Source organism: Tachypleus tridentatus, chromosome 6, assembly GCF_004210375.1.
Source record: "Tachypleus tridentatus isolate NWPU-2018 chromosome 6, ASM421037v1, whole genome shotgun sequence".
NCBI lineage: Eukaryota > Metazoa > Arthropoda > Merostomata > Xiphosura > Limulidae > Tachypleus > Tachypleus tridentatus.
The window spans coordinates 121,934,843-121,951,116 of NC_134830.1; the positions used below are offsets into that span (position 1 = coordinate 121,934,843).

General features: G+C 31.8%; 1 protein-coding gene and 1 long non-coding RNA gene across 3 annotated transcripts in view; one reads left to right on the plus strand and one right to left on the minus strand.

Annotated features, from left to right (window-relative positions):
* Positions 1-16,274, plus strand: part of LOC143253483 (potassium voltage-gated channel protein Shal-like) — a 92,487-nt gene that overhangs the window by 52,093 nt on the left and 24,120 nt on the right. For both annotated transcript variants that reach the window (XR_013029665.1, XM_076507462.1), the window contains exon 2: positions 12,278-12,440. Coding sequence is in view for 1 of the 2 variants with exons in the window: in XM_076507462.1 (XP_076363577.1) it covers positions 12,278-12,440 (163 nt within the window). In the remaining variant the exon portion in view is untranslated. The remainder of the gene's footprint in view (positions 1-12,277; positions 12,441-16,274) is intronic.
* On the minus strand, positions 13,181-15,265 carry LOC143251443 (uncharacterized). The gene is made up of 2 exons (XR_013028560.1): positions 14,289-15,265; positions 13,181-14,219 (listed from the first exon to the last, which is right to left on the minus strand). It is a non-coding gene; the product is annotated as an uncharacterized LOC143251443 (long non-coding RNA).

A 16,274-nucleotide genomic window follows, 5' to 3' on the forward strand; every position in this document is an offset into this window, starting at 1 on the left:
ACCTCGTGGTGATAGCTCCACATATTTAAGTAGCTGGACGACCTATCTCTCTGTGAAAACTCCACATATATAACTAGCTGGACTACCTACCTCTCTGTGATAACTTCACTTATTTAACTAGCTGAACTACCTATCTCTCTGTGAAAACTCCACATATATAACTAGCTGGACTACCTACCTCTCTGTGATAACTTCACTTATTTAACTAGCTGGACTACCTATCTCTGTGATAACTCCCGTATAAAAGTGGCTGGACTATCTATATCTTAGTGATAACTTCACATATATAACTCGCTGGACTACCTACCTCTCTGTGATAACTTCACTTATTTAACTAGCTGAACTACCTATCTCTCTGTGAAAACTCCACATATATAACTAGCTGGACTACCTACCTCTCTGTGATAGCTCCACATATTTAAGTAGCTGGACGACCTATCTCTCTGTGATAACTCCACATATATAACTGCCTGGACAACCTAGCTCGTGGTGATAGCTCCACATATTTAAGTAGCTGGACGACCTATTTCTCTGTGATAACTCCACATATAGAACTGGCTGAACTACCTATCTCTCTGTGAAAACTCCACATATATAACTGGCTGGAGTACCTACCTCTCTGTGATAACTTCACATATATAACTAGCTGGACTACCTACCTCTCTGTGATAACTTCACTTATTTAACTAGCTGAACTACCTATCTCTCTGTGAAAACTCCACAGATAAAACTAGCTCGACTACCCATTTTTTTTTGTAATAACTCCACATATATAACTGCCTGGACAACCTACCTCGTGGTGATAGCTCCACATATTTAAGTAGCTGGACGACCTATCTCTCTGTGAAAACTCCACATATATAACTAGCTGGACTACCTACCTCTCTGTGATAACTTCACTTATTTAACTAGCTGAACTACCTATCTCTCTGTGAAAACTCCACATATATAACTAGCTGGACTACCTACCTCTCTGTGATAACTTCACTTATTTAACTAGCTGGACTACCTATCTCTCTGTGATAACTCCCGTATAAAAGTGGCTGGACTATCTATATCTTAGTGATAACTTCACATATATAACTCGCTGGACTACCTACCTCTCTGTGATAACTTCACTTATTTAACTAGCTGAACTACCTATCTCTCTGTGAAAACTCCACATATATAACTAGCTGGACTACCTACCTCTCTGTGATAGCTCCACATATTTAAGTAGCTGGACGACCTATCTCTCTGTGATAACTCCACATATATAACTGCCTGGACAACCTAGCTCGTGGTGATAGCTCCACATATTTAAGTAGCTGGACGACCTATTTCTCTGTGATAACTCCACATATAGAACTGGCTGAACTACCTATCTCTCTGTGAAAACTCCACATATATAACTGGCTGGAGTACCTACCTCTCTGTGATAACTTCACATATATGACTGGCTGAACTACCTCTCTCTCTGTGATAACTTCACATATAGAACTGGCTGGACTAGTATATCTCTGTGATAACTTCACATATATAACTAGCTGGACTAGTATATCTCTGTGATAACTTCACATATATGACTGGCTGAACTACCTATCTATCTGTGATAACTTCACATATATCTGTGCTTCTTATGCTTAAGCTTTACTGACAGTCCACTAAGTATAAGCAACTTGTAATAAATAGTACAACATTTCTCACATTGCAGATTCATAGCACTTTTCTAGTATTAAATATCATACCCCTCGTTACCTCACAATAAATCATAGAACGTTACTAATATTAACTATCACTGCCTTCGTCATTACAGTAATTTATAACACTTGAATAGTATTAAATATAATAACCTTCGTTACATTACAGTAAGTCATTGCACTTTACTAGTATTAAATATCATAACCTTCGTTACATCATGGCAATTCATTGCACTTTGCTAGTGTTAAATATCCTACCGTTCGTTAGATCACAGTAATTCAAAGCACTTTACCATTATTAAATATCATCGTTTATAGTGATTTACAGCCTCTTTATTGCAGTAAAAATGTTATTTTTGTTAGAACAAGAAGCTATGATGTTATAATTACTGATGTCATATCGGTTTATGATATATCTCTTTTGAGACATTTTGATGTAACATTATTCTTGTTAAAATAAAAGTTCAGGAAGCGAAAAAACATTGAACATATCTTTTATTAACATAAGTTCACTTATTTTAAAGTGTCTGTTCACTCTCTTCCCTGTTTTCATTCCGTAGCACATTCCTGGTTAAAAGTACTAAAGTTTTCATTTATTTGTTCAGTAAAAGTAAGAGGGAAGGGAAACGTTCCAGATGTTAATAAAAATATTATCTGATCAACATTTTAGAGTAAATAAAATGTGTGTAATTACCTGTATAACATGTCTAGAGTTGAGGATAGGTTTAGTGGAATTAAACCCTAGATAAACAACTTGATTAAATTAAATTAATGATTTTAGTAGAAACACTATGCACACCTTATGTGTGGTTAAGGGTCATATCCGTGAAAATAAATATTGGTAAAGTTTAGCTAATAAAGACTGATTGTTAAGACTACTTCACGATGTACTTTAAAGACTGGTAAAGTTTAAGTGCAGATACGTTCCAGGGATTTACGATGTTAAATTAGTGTTAAGTATACGGTATTCTATAAGTTTGGTTAGTGTTTACTATCAGTGATTTGTGACGTTTAGTTAGTGTTAAGGGATTCATGAAGTAATTATAGTGTTAAGCTTACCTGTAGATCTGTTAAACTAATGTGACAAATATTCAAAACAGTAGGAGAGACAAGCTGTATACAAATATTGAAAACAGTAGGAGAGGCAAGCTGTATACAAATATTGAAAACAGTAGGAGAGGCACGCTGTATACAAATATTGAAAACAGTAGGAGAGACAAATGTATACAAATATTCAAAACAGTAGGAGAGACAAGCTGTATGTTATTACTTCCGCCATGTGACAGATTTAACTCAATCCTTTCCTTACCCCAAACAGCTTCACGTAAGTAAAAATAGAACAAATTATGAAATTCAAACATTTTCTTTAATATTACAAATGCGCCGTATACATCAGTTAAAAACTTATTACCAATGGTGTGCTTATAAAACTATTATTGTTCTTCTATAAAAAGTGTAATCAGATGTCCGATCTCACTCCAACAGGAAAGACTGGTAATATACTATTTCCACAAAGATGAAAATCTGCTGTAGAGGATACTTTGCATTTTGCAAGGAAAAATACTAAAGTGTTTATTTTCTGTAAATAAAGTGCACTATACTGTTTCTCTGTAGTAACTTTCATTAATAGTAATAAAATGTTTAGTATACATATTCTTTTAGTTTTATCTTTAACATTACACTTTTATTACCAGAATATTTTCATACAATTACTTTACCAATATATTGAGGGTTAACGTATAACTTCCCAGCTTAACGACTCGCGAGAAATATTGGGTTTACGTTCAAAAATGGCACTAACTGCAAGCATATCCAGATCACGAGCAATGCATTTTAATCTTTATACGTAAGGACGTCAAAACGTACATTTAAGTCGCTAATATGGCTATGTTGATATTTACTTATAATTAATTAGCCACAGATGCCAGGTATATTTTTAGATTAACTCAAAATACACAACTATAAATAATTAGCTACAGATGACAGATATAGTATTAGTTTCGATCTAAATACAAAGTTATAATTCACCAGCTACAGATGAGAGGTATATTTTTAGTTCAGACCTAAATACACAATTATAATTAACTAGGAATAGATGGCAGATATACTTTTAGTTTTGTTCTAAATACACAACTATAATCAAATAGCTACACATGACAGTTATATTTTTAGATTAGCTCTAAATACACAACCATAATTAACCAGCAACATATAACAGGTGTATTTTCAGTTTAGCTCTAAATACATAACTATAATTAATTAGCTACAGAAAAAGGTATATTTTAGTTTAGTTTAAATACATAGTTATAATTAAACCAGCAACAGATGACAGCTATATTTTTAGTTTAGCTTTAAATACACAGTTATAATTAATGAGCTAGAGATGACAAGTTTATTTTTAGTTTAGCTTTAAATACACAACTATAAAAAATCAGCTGTACATGACAGGTATATTTTCAGTTCAGCTCTAAATACACTACTATAATTAATCAGCTACAGATAAAATGTGTATTTTTAGTTTAGCTCTAAATACACGAATATAATTAATTAGTTAGTGAACACAGATATATTTTTAGTTTAGCTCTAAATACACAATCATAATTATCCATCAACAGATAACAGGAATATTTTTAGTTTAGCTCTAAATCCACAACCATAATTATCCATCAACAGATAACAGGAATATTTTTAGTTTAGCTCTAAATACACAACCATAATTATCCATCAACAGATAACAGGAATATTTTTAGTTTAGCTCTAAATACACAATTATAATTACTTAGCTACAGATAAAATGTTTATCTTTAGTTTAGCTCTAAATTTACAACTACAATTAATTAGGTAGAGACAATACGTATATTTTTAGTTTAACTCTAAATAAACAGTTATAATTAATCAGCTACACATGACAGGCATATTTTTAGGTTAGTTCAAAATATACAGCTATAACTAATTAGCTAAACGTGACAAATATATTTTTAGTTTAGCTCTGAATACACAAGTATGATTAATCACCTACAGATAACAAGTATATTTTTACTTTAGCTCTATATACACAAGTATAATTAATCAACTACAGATGATAGATATATTTTTAGATTAGCTCTAAATACACAGTTATAAAAAATCAGCTACAGATAGCAGGTATATTTTTAGTTCAGCTCTAAATAAACAACTGTAAATGATCAGCTACAGAAAAAAGATATACTTTTACTTTAGCTCTAAATATATAACTACAATCAATTAGGTATAGATGGCATGTATATTTTTAGTTTAACTCTAAACGCACATCTATAATTAATTAGCTACAGATACCAGGTATATTTTTAGTTTAGTTCTAAACACACAGATAAAAATTAATCAGTTACAGCTGAGAGGTATAATTTTAGTTCTGCTCTAAATACACAAGTATAACATATCAGCAACAGATAGGATGCTTATTTTTAGCTTAGTTTTAAATATACAACTATAATTAATTAGCTACAGATAACAGGTATATTTTTACATTAGCTCTAAACACACAGTTATAAATAATCAGCTACCCATGAGAGATATACTTTAAGTTAAACTCTAAAGGCACAACTATAATTCATTAGCTATAGATAACAGGTATATTTTTAGTTGAGCTCTAAATACTCAACAATAGTTGATCAGCAACAGATAACAGATATATTTTTAGTCTACCGCCAAATATACAACTATAATCAATCAGCTGCAGATAAGAGGTATATTTTTAGTTTAGCTCAAAATACACAGTTGTAAATAATCAGCTGCAAATAACAGGTATATTTTTAATTTAGCTCTAAATACACAAGTATAATTAATCAGCCACAGATAAAAGTATATTTTGCATTTAGATCTAAATATCAACTATCATTAATTAGCTGCAGATGACAGGTATATTTTTAGTTTAGCTCTAAATGAACAACTATAATTAAATAACTACAGATAGCAGGTATATTTATCCTTTAGCTCTAAGTACACAGTTATAATTAATCAGGTACAGATGACAGATATATGTTTAGTTAGCTCTAAATACACAACTATAATTAACCAATTACAGATGGCAGGTATATTTTCAGTGTAGCTCTAAATGCAGTTATAATGAACCAGCTACAGATAACAGCTATATATTTTTAGATTTGCTCTAAATACACAGTTATAAAAAAAATCACCCACCGATAAGAGGTATATTTTTAACTTAGCTCTAAAGGCACAACTATAATTCCTTAGCTACAGATAACAGGTATATTTTAGATTTGCTCTAAATACACATTTAAAATTAACCAGCTACAGATAACAGGTATAAATAACTCTAAATAATTAGCTAGAGATGACGAATATACTTTTAGTTTAGCTCTAAATACACAACCAGAATTAACCAGCTACAGATAACAGGTATATTTTCAGTTTAGCTCTAAATATACAACTATACCTGTCAGCTACGGATGACAGGTATATTTTTAATTTCCCTCTAAATACACAAGAATAATTAATAAGCTACAGATAAAAGGTACATTTTTAGTTTAACTCTAAATATTGAACTATAATTAATTAGCTACAAAAGACAGGTATAATTTTAGTTTAGCTCCAAGTACACAACAATAAAAAATTAGCTACAGATGACAGGTACTATTAGTTTAGCTCTAATGGCACAACTGTAGTTAATTACCTATAGATAACAGGTATATTTTTAGCTTAGGTCTAAATATACAACAGAAACCAATTAGCTACACACGACAGGTACATTTTCAGTTCAGCTGTAAATACACATCCATAATTAACCAGCTACATGCAACAGGTATATTTTTAGTTTACCTCTACATAGACAGTTATAATTAATCAACAACAGATAACAGGTATATTTTTACATTAGCTCTACATACACAACTATAATTAATTAGCTTCACATGACAGGTATATTTTATATTTACATCTGAATACAGAACAATGATTAATTAGCTAGAGATGGCACATACACTTTTGGTCTAGCTCTAATTACACTACCATAATTAACAAACAACAAATAATAGGTATATTTTTAGTTTAGGTCTAAACATATAGTTATGATTAATCAGCTACAGATGGTAAGTATATTTTTAGTTTCGATCTAAATACACAATTATAATTAACCAGCTATAGATAAGTTATATTTTTATTTTAGCTCTAATACACAACTATAATTAATTAGTCACAGATAAGAGATATACTTTTAGTTTAGCTCTAAATACAGTTATAATTAATCACTTACCGATGACAGCTATATATATTTTAGTTTAGCTCCAAACGAACTATAATTATTAGTAACAGATAATATGTATATTTATAGCTTAGCTCTAAATACATATTTGTAATTAATTAGCTACACATGACAAGTATATTTTTAGTTTAGCTCTAAATTCACAATTATAATTAATTAGGTACAAATAACAGGTATATTTTTAGTTTAGCTCTAAATATACAACTATAATTAACCAGTAACAGATAAATTTTTAGTTTACCTCTAAATACACAGTTATAATTAACCAGCTACATATAACAGGTATATTTTTTAGTTTAGATATCAATACACAACTATAAGCAATTAGTTAGATATGGCAGATATAATTTTAGTTTAGCTCTAAATACATAACTATAATTAATGAGCTAAACATAACAGGTATATTTTTAGTTTAGCTCTAAACTAAATGGCACAGGTATAATTAATTAGCTACAGATAACAGGTATATTCTCTGAAAACACAACTGTAATTAATTAGATACAAATAACTGGTATATTTTTGTTTGCCTCTAAATACACATTTATAATTCAACAGCTACAGATGGCAGGTATATTTTTAGTTTAGCTCTAAATGCAGTTATAATTATTTAGCTTCCGATGACAGGTATATTTTTAGTTTAGCTCTAAATACACAACTATAATTAATTAGCTACAAATAACAGGTACATTTTTAGTTTAGCTCTAACTACACAGTTATAACTAATCAGCTAGAGATGACAGTATATTTTTAGTTTAAATACACGAGTATAATTAATCAGCTACAGATAACAGGTATATTTTTAGTTTAGCTCTAAATATATAGCTATAATTAATCAGCTACCAATGACAAGTATATTTTTAATTTTGCTCTAGATACATATTTATAATGAATCAGGTTCTGATAACAGGTATATTTTAGTGTAACTCTCAGTACATAGTTTACTGTGATTCAATGTTATTATAAATATTGTTTTACGGCCCACTGATGGTAACAAAGACTTACAGATAGATTAAATACATATTTTTGTATCCCATATTTTATTCAATTCTTTATCTACAGTATTGCAAGAGTTCTTTTCATAAACTCTGGAAAAATACATGTTGCAAGTAAAACTATCTGAAGATGTTCCGATGTCGTGTTTTTTCTCACTGTGTTGTTTTTTAACTCTTATTAAGACAACAAAGCAGTCGATTAATTTTCGTATTCTTGCCTTACTGTAGCCTTTCAGTGAGTCATCATTTATGTTCAGTGGTTATAACGCTAAAAAGTAGGTTTTGATTCCTGCCCATAGATATAATGATTATTGTTTTTAGATAGGACATAACAGTGATGTATATATTCTAGTTTTAACATACAATATAAAACGTTAGTCAACATTTATTAGAAAAGTCGATAAAATCCACGAATTTTCAATAGGTTAGCCAGCATTCATCTGGAAAAAATTAGAATAAATACATAGAAAACCAAAATACCTTATATTTAAAATAAGTTCAAACTATACTTATCTCTAGATTAAATATATATCTCCGTTATGATATTTGACATAACTTTATGATAAAGTATAAATTATATATATTAACAGTTTAAAATGAACTGCCTTTTCCATTTTATACATGTTATTTTGTTAAGTAACGTTTTCTGACAATTGTAGGTTTATTCGTTTCATTACGTGGAAAGCTACCCAGGATATAACTGTTGTAATTGTATTTAATTCCAAAGCATTAGACTACAAGTGAGAAACATATTTCACAACAGCCATCACGAACACTTGCGAGACGTTTGGTATATTTAATAGTAAGCTTCATTCGTCGTTCTAATAAACCACGTACAACCACAAATTGTAGTACTCCTTTAATTCCCAAATAATGGAGCAAACTACCAAACTTTAAATCCACAATCCGGAGCGATCGCTAAATGACCGTAATGTAACTCTTACACGTACCAAACAATAACTTAATTATACAAAAGTGGTGAGAAATCATACCTGTTTCACATTTAGTTCGTAACTAACAATAACTGTCCCACACAATGCTTCCTGAAAAATTAGGGCTGTTTCACATTCAGTTCGTAGCAGTTAGAAAACAACTGAGTTTTATTAGTTTTGTGGGTTAATGTCAGACATTAGTTAAAATCGTGCTCGTTCAGTATTGTAAGTTAATGTAAAAAACATTTATTTGTGTTTGATTACCCGAGTTTCTTAGTTTGAATATTTTCAATATTCCGACAGATTATCCGCGTTTCTTAGTTCGATCAGTTTCTAAAATTTATCAATATTTCTACAGCTTACCTGAGTTCCTTAGCTCGATTAATTTCTAAATTTTATCAGTATTTCTACAGATTATTCAAGTTTCTTAGTTCAATCAGTTTCTAAATTCTATCAGTATTTCTACAGATTACCTTAGTTTGTTCGTTTGATTAGTTTCTAAATTCTATCAGTATTTCTACAGATTACCTGAGTTTGTTAGTTTGATTAGTTTCTAAATTCTATCAGTATTCATACAATTTACTTGTCTTTTTAATTCTATCAGTTTTTAAATGATATTATTGCTCATAAAGAATACTTCATTTGCTTTCAATCACAGATATGCGAAATGAATAACACATATATTGTAAAACCACATAATCTATCAAACAATAATTGAAATATCAGAAATCAACTTAGTAAAAATTATCTTAAGTCCCCCAACAAAATTAAGCTCTATTGGTTTTAATACTTCGCCACATTTCGGCGCTTAAACCATACTTTCATTAAGTACAATAGTGCTTACTAGTAGGGATCATTAAGAAACAAAACGGCAGGCATGAAAAGTGTTAGTTGAAACCAACTTTAAAATGTCTGTATATTAACAATGATTATTTTATAATATTGGATGAGCAAAGCTAAAACTTATTGTGCATACACAACTATCTATATCGCAACATAAGTTTATGGACAGAATCAAAATTTCACTAATTCTTCGCAGTTTGATCTAAATAAGTAGGTAAGTTACTTTTCCAGTCAAGCATACAGAAGAAAAGACGAACCTTATCACTCTAATATTTTCACGAAGGCTACAAAAATGATTGAAATGAGAAAGTCAAAACTACGAAAACTGAGTCATTTAAAATTTATAAAAAAAAGTTATCCCTAACTCGACTTATACTATCACCATTACAGTGATTTACCAAATTAGAGATAATTTTTTAAAATTAAAGTTAACTCAGTTTTTATAGATTTGAGTTTGTGGTTTCAATAATTTTTATAACATTAAAACTTTCTGTCACTGCAGCTAACTAGGATATCTATATGTTAATCCCTATTTGTCTTTATAAAACTTGATTTTATTTATTACACCTGTATTATACTGTGTATGTAAATAGCGTTCCAAAGGACAATTTGTTTTTTGTCGTCTAGCCCAGCTAAAGAGATCTGGTACTGAGAGAAAACACTATTAGACAGTGGCATATAGCAAGCAACATATCTGCTTCAAAACCTCTCACATTGAATCCATAAAGGATAGACTAAAATGTTGTCAGTATAGAAGTTGTGTTTCAACAAAACTAACAGTTATTTTTTCCATTTCGACAATATATACATGATTATGTATAATTCATTTCAGTTGAATCAACAGTTTCTTCAACAATACATACATACCTATATACAGTTGATTTCAGTTCAAATCAATAGTTTGTTCCACAATATATACACGACTATATGTAGTTGATTTCAGTTTGAATCAATAGTTTGTTCAACAATACACACACGACTATGTACAATTGATTTCAGTCTAAATCAATACTTTGTTCACCAATACATACACGACAATGTACAGTTGACTTCAGTTTGGATTAATACTTTGTTCAACAATACATACATGGCAATGTATAAAAATTATTATTTTCTATTGTTAGGTTTAGAATCAAAGACCTTTAGATATGAAGGGGACTTCATGGGGTACAGGTGATTATAAAACACTTCAGAATATATTCCTACTGGCTAACGCCAGTTGCATAATTTAATACAGAACTGTAAGAGACGATGTGTTTTTCTGTACTTGTATAAATTTTATGGACGTATTCTTACTGAGCAGTAATAAAAATGTAAATTGGCCAATCTCATTTTGTAATACGTACTTTTCATAGGAACAACGATGTTTTTCTAATTATTAATGTTTCACAGAAATATTTTTAAAAGTAAAGTTTTACAATATAGCTCAAGTATGGAACATTTAGTTGTCGTTAAGCACAAAGTTACACGATGGGCTAATTATTTCTGTTATTATTTGTCTGTCGTTAAAAGCAATGCTAGAGAATAGGTTAAGTGTGCTGTTTTTACAGGTGTTGAAATCTGTGTTTTTAGAGTATTCTATAAACATTCAGACTTTCTGCTGAGCCAAGGGAAGGGGTCTCAATTATGGAACAAAAGTTCTATCAATTCATTGTTACAACGAACATTCACATAGTTCTAAAAGAAGGGCGAAAAACACTCTTGTCGTAGCTGTAGCAAATTTATCTTCTGAAAATTGTACTTATAAAACAAACAGCTGCAAACATTAATACTCACGTGGAAAGAATAAGCGTTTTAGGGATATCAGATAAATGGTAAAAACGTGCACCTGAGACACTATCTTCCTGGTAGTTGTAGAAGTTACGGGATCTACAACAAATCCTTTTCTAGTATTAAATACACCAAATGAAGGAATAAAGTGAAATTCTAGATAAATGGTTCAAAACAAGATCCCTTGTACATATTATCTTTAAACAGCTCTAGACTGGACGTTTATTTCCTGGTTTCCCATTTTATTCTTCCAGACCAAGATACTACGTTAATTGTTACAAAAATGAATTTCATAGAGAGAAAAATATATTTAAAACAGGGAAAATTGTATTCAACGCCTTTCGTTTGAGAGAAAAATTATACTAAAATGTTGACTGTATTTAAACACAGTACCTATAAATACGTTTAACTTGTTGACTTCATTAAATATTATACTTAACCCTACGTTTATTAACACACTGTGTTTAAATTATACACTTAAGCCTACGTTCATTAACAAGCTGTGTTTAAATACTATATTTAACCAAACGTTTACTGACACATTTACTGTATCTACACATTGCACTTAAGCCTAAGTCAGTTGACACTTTGATTGCCTCAAAACTATTATACTTATACCGTACTTCCACTTACGTAGTTAGGATATCCAAAAGTTATACTTAAGTTCAGGTCCATTGACATGTAAACTGCATTTAACCATTGTATTTAACTCTGCGTATATTTACGTAACTATAAAGTATCTAGTAGTTTATTTTCCTTGTGTATTATAAAACGTGTTTATTATTATTTATTTTCTTACAGATATGGCGACATGGTTCCCGCCACTGTTATGGGTAAAATTGTAGGTGGCATCTGTTCTCTGAGTGGCGTCCTTGTCATTGCACTTCCTGTTCCGGTCATTGTGTCAAACTTTTCTAGAATCTATCACCAAAATCAAAGGGCGGATAAACGGAAAGCTCAAAAGGTATTAAACGAACTTTTCTCTGTATGCCAGCAAGTTACCGTGAGATAGAACACAAAATGTTAATTTACAAAAAGAACATGTAATCCATCAATGTAGCAAAAACGATGTTTATCTTTTTAATTATTCAGATACTGTTATAGTATGTACTGGTATGTATTTATACCGTGTTAAATATATGCATTAGTATCAAGTTATGTATTAATATCATGTTAAAAATATACATTTATACCGTGTTAAGGATACGTTCTGGTGTAGTATCAAATGTTTCTATTTATACCGTGTTAAAGATATATGTATTATTATACTGTTAAAGGTATGTATTTATACCCTGTTAAAGATACTTATAACTTGTTAAAGGTGTGAATTGACATTATTATATACAGTCAGTTCGACATCACAGTCATACACAGAACTTGTAAAGCGAGTGTGAAGTAGTTGAAATATAATCAATCAAATAAAACATTCAACTTAACCAAGAGTTATGTGAGGCTGTAAATATATACACTAATATGAAGGCATTGGTTTCGGAGAAACTTTGATTAGTATAAGTCAGCGTATCACAAACTTTCTGGATTCGCGGCGCCCTCAATGTCTCAGCAATTATTTTCATTGCGCCCCTACGCAAATAGAAAAACCTAACAGTTTCGTTTATTAAGTAGTTAGGTACAAACAACTTAATACTTGATAAGTATTTATGTCCTATCAACTTAGTAGCCGTTTGAAAGAATAATACACGTAAATTGAAATTAAAAACAATATTTGTATTTTATTTTTAAATAACCACAATTACTAATGGGATGTGTGCGCCTGTTGGGCACTGCACAACCTCTCAAACCATGGAATCAGACTGGACACCGCCACTCTCATTTTCTATTCAACATTGATTTTCGCGTGGTACTTGCTTTTTATTACAGCAACCACCGAAAACCCAGCTTCAGGCAGAGATATGGCGTCGCAAATGGAATTAGGATTCGCTGAGCTTTAGCACTTAGCAGCGGATATTCAACTTTTACTGATATCCAAAACTCAGTTTGTTTCAAGCTGCCAAATTTTGTTTTTAAAGTCTTGTCACAAGACAGCTCAAAAATATTTTCTTCTTCTGCAGAGGTAAATTCATTTGGGTTCTCAGTTTGAACGGTTCTTGGATCCATGGAAACTTCTCCATATTTTCAGGAAAGTAACTTTCAAACCAGTCACTGAGTTGTGTGAGGCGCTCCTCAGAAACAGGATTTAATTCGTGGGTCAAATCAACTTCAATGGATGTAACAAACTGGTGCAACAGGAGGAAACAACCATGCCACCATCTATATTCATTTTTCTTCTCCATAGTAGTAACTTTTTTCTTAAGACTTCTCTGTGAGATTCAGAACGTGTGTGTTGCTTCCCTGGAGAGAGAGAATCAACGCGTTCAGGTTTACGAAGATATTACACAAGTTTGCTAATTTGATCAAAAAATCAATACCCAAGAAGTTATTAGCACATTCATATTATTATTCTTCGTGATAAGAGTTTCTGTAGTAATTCGAACACACGGGACAGTACATTCCCATGGGAGAGCCATCGTGAGCTAAACAAAGATGTGTACTTAGATCCCGTATCCTCACACAGTTTTTTTAAAAAAAACCTCGCCTTCTGTGGCCGAGTTTTTATAAAGTTCACCACTTTCAATACTTACAGGACTAGGTTCAGTGGAGACCTCAGGTGCTTTGACGCAAGGGCTTCTCTGTGGTTTATGCAGTGGGTCCACAGTGCATCAAGAGCTTTGCTTTGTATGAGTACCTGCAATCCTCCATAACATCCTATGCAGTGGGTCCACAGTGCATCAAGAGCTTTGCTTTGTATGAGTACCTGCAATCCTCCATAACATCCACTAAGGCACTTAGTCCAGTCTAAGTTGTTTTCACACATAAAAGTCTCAAGGATCTCAAACAAATCTTAAGCTTTTGTACCTGCAGTGATACTTTTACAAATTAGAAGGTTTTCCACAATTTTGTCACCATCAACGAACCGTGTGTAGCAAATAAAATGAACATCCTTGTTACTATCCGTCGCCTCATCTAGCTGTAACCCGAAAGCCTTCCCTTTCATTTTTCAATTAGATGATCGTCGAAGATTTTCGGTCATGTGTTGGATTCAACGACTGACAGTACTGTTGGATAAAGGCAACTTTAAAAGCAATCTTCCCGCACATTCACCAACCATAATGTTTACCATATTTACTGCACCCGGTAAGCTACCAGTTCTTCTACAGTGGTATGAGGCTTTTTGCATTTCGCGACTCAATATGCCACCTTGTAGGATGCTAACAAAGCATTGCTTGATGTTGATGCTTGGTACAAAAATGTACCTTTTTGTTCCTTCAATTCTCTTAACTTTCTGGTAAAATAATCATGGGACTTACAAGTCATGTTAGGATAATTGGTCTCTACGTTGCGTTTCAGTTTAGTTGGAAGCATGCACTCTGGAGCCAAAACATTTAGACATAAATGCAGACACTCTTCATTACTGACATCTACTGAAATAAAACCAAAACCTAGATAACTATAGTCATATCTTCGAAATTTCCGTTTATTCACAACTTTGCCACTTGTCTGTGGTTCGCCATCCTTTTTTTCTTCACTCCCATACTTCTTACTAGTGTTCAAAAATCTTTCAATTTTTATGCACAAGGACTAAAAATCAACAAAATAATTCACTGAACTTTGCTAGACCTCGCAGACACAACATCCTTCAGTTATTTCGATTACTGACTGACCTGGGGAGTCGACAGGTATTTATGTACCAAATCTAAGAAACGAGAAAGTTTGAGAAGATACTGGCGTGCCCGAAACGAAAGTACAAGTGAACAAAATATATCTCAAACATTCGAGAACGTCATAGAAAGGAAAGCAGCGCCATCTAATGTTAAAACTCTTACCTACATCGAGCTAGTAGTTTGCATGATGTCTGACATATGTCAATATCGTGTGCTATGTTTCCATCGAAAATTTGAAACATCCAACGGCGCCCCAGGGCGCCGCAGCGCACAGTATGGGAACCACGGAGATAAGTACTTTATTTTATTGTTGGTACACTTGATTTTAAAGTATAGTGACGTACAAGATATACCTGGCAGAAGAACCCATGTGTTTGGTAGTTTCAACTACGTCATCAGTAACTTTAAGGAATGCACCGTCGTTGTCTTTTTAATTTGATAAAACTGTAAATTAGGCTCCTATTGTACTGGAAGGGAAGCTAACAACTTGAAGTGTGTAATAAAATTAAACTAATATCAAAACCATTGAGGATATTTTACCGCTATTTACTTAAATCCAATAATAGAAGATTAAAATTTAAAATTAAATTGGCATTCCTTTAATCCTTAGGACATTAATCAGTTTTTCAAACAATACCATTTCCTAACACTTTACTGTTTGACTGATCCGCTGTTGATGTAGGACATTCATCAGTTTTTCAAACAATACCATTTCCTAACACGTTACTGTTTGACAGATCCGTTGTTGATGTAGGACATTCATTCATTTTTCAAACCATACCATTTCCTACCACTTTAATGTCTGACAGATCCGTTGTTGACGTCGGACATTCATCCGTGTTTCAAACAACACCATTTCCCAACACTTTACTGTTTGATAGATCCGTTGTTAATGTGGGACTTTCATCAGTTTTTCAAACAATACCATTTCCTAACACTTTACTGTTTGACAAATCCGTTGTTGATGTAGGACATTCATTCATTTTTCAAACCATACTATTTCCTACCACTTTAATGTCTGACAGATCCGTTGTTGACGTCGGACATTCATCCGTGTTTCAAACAACACCATTTCCTAA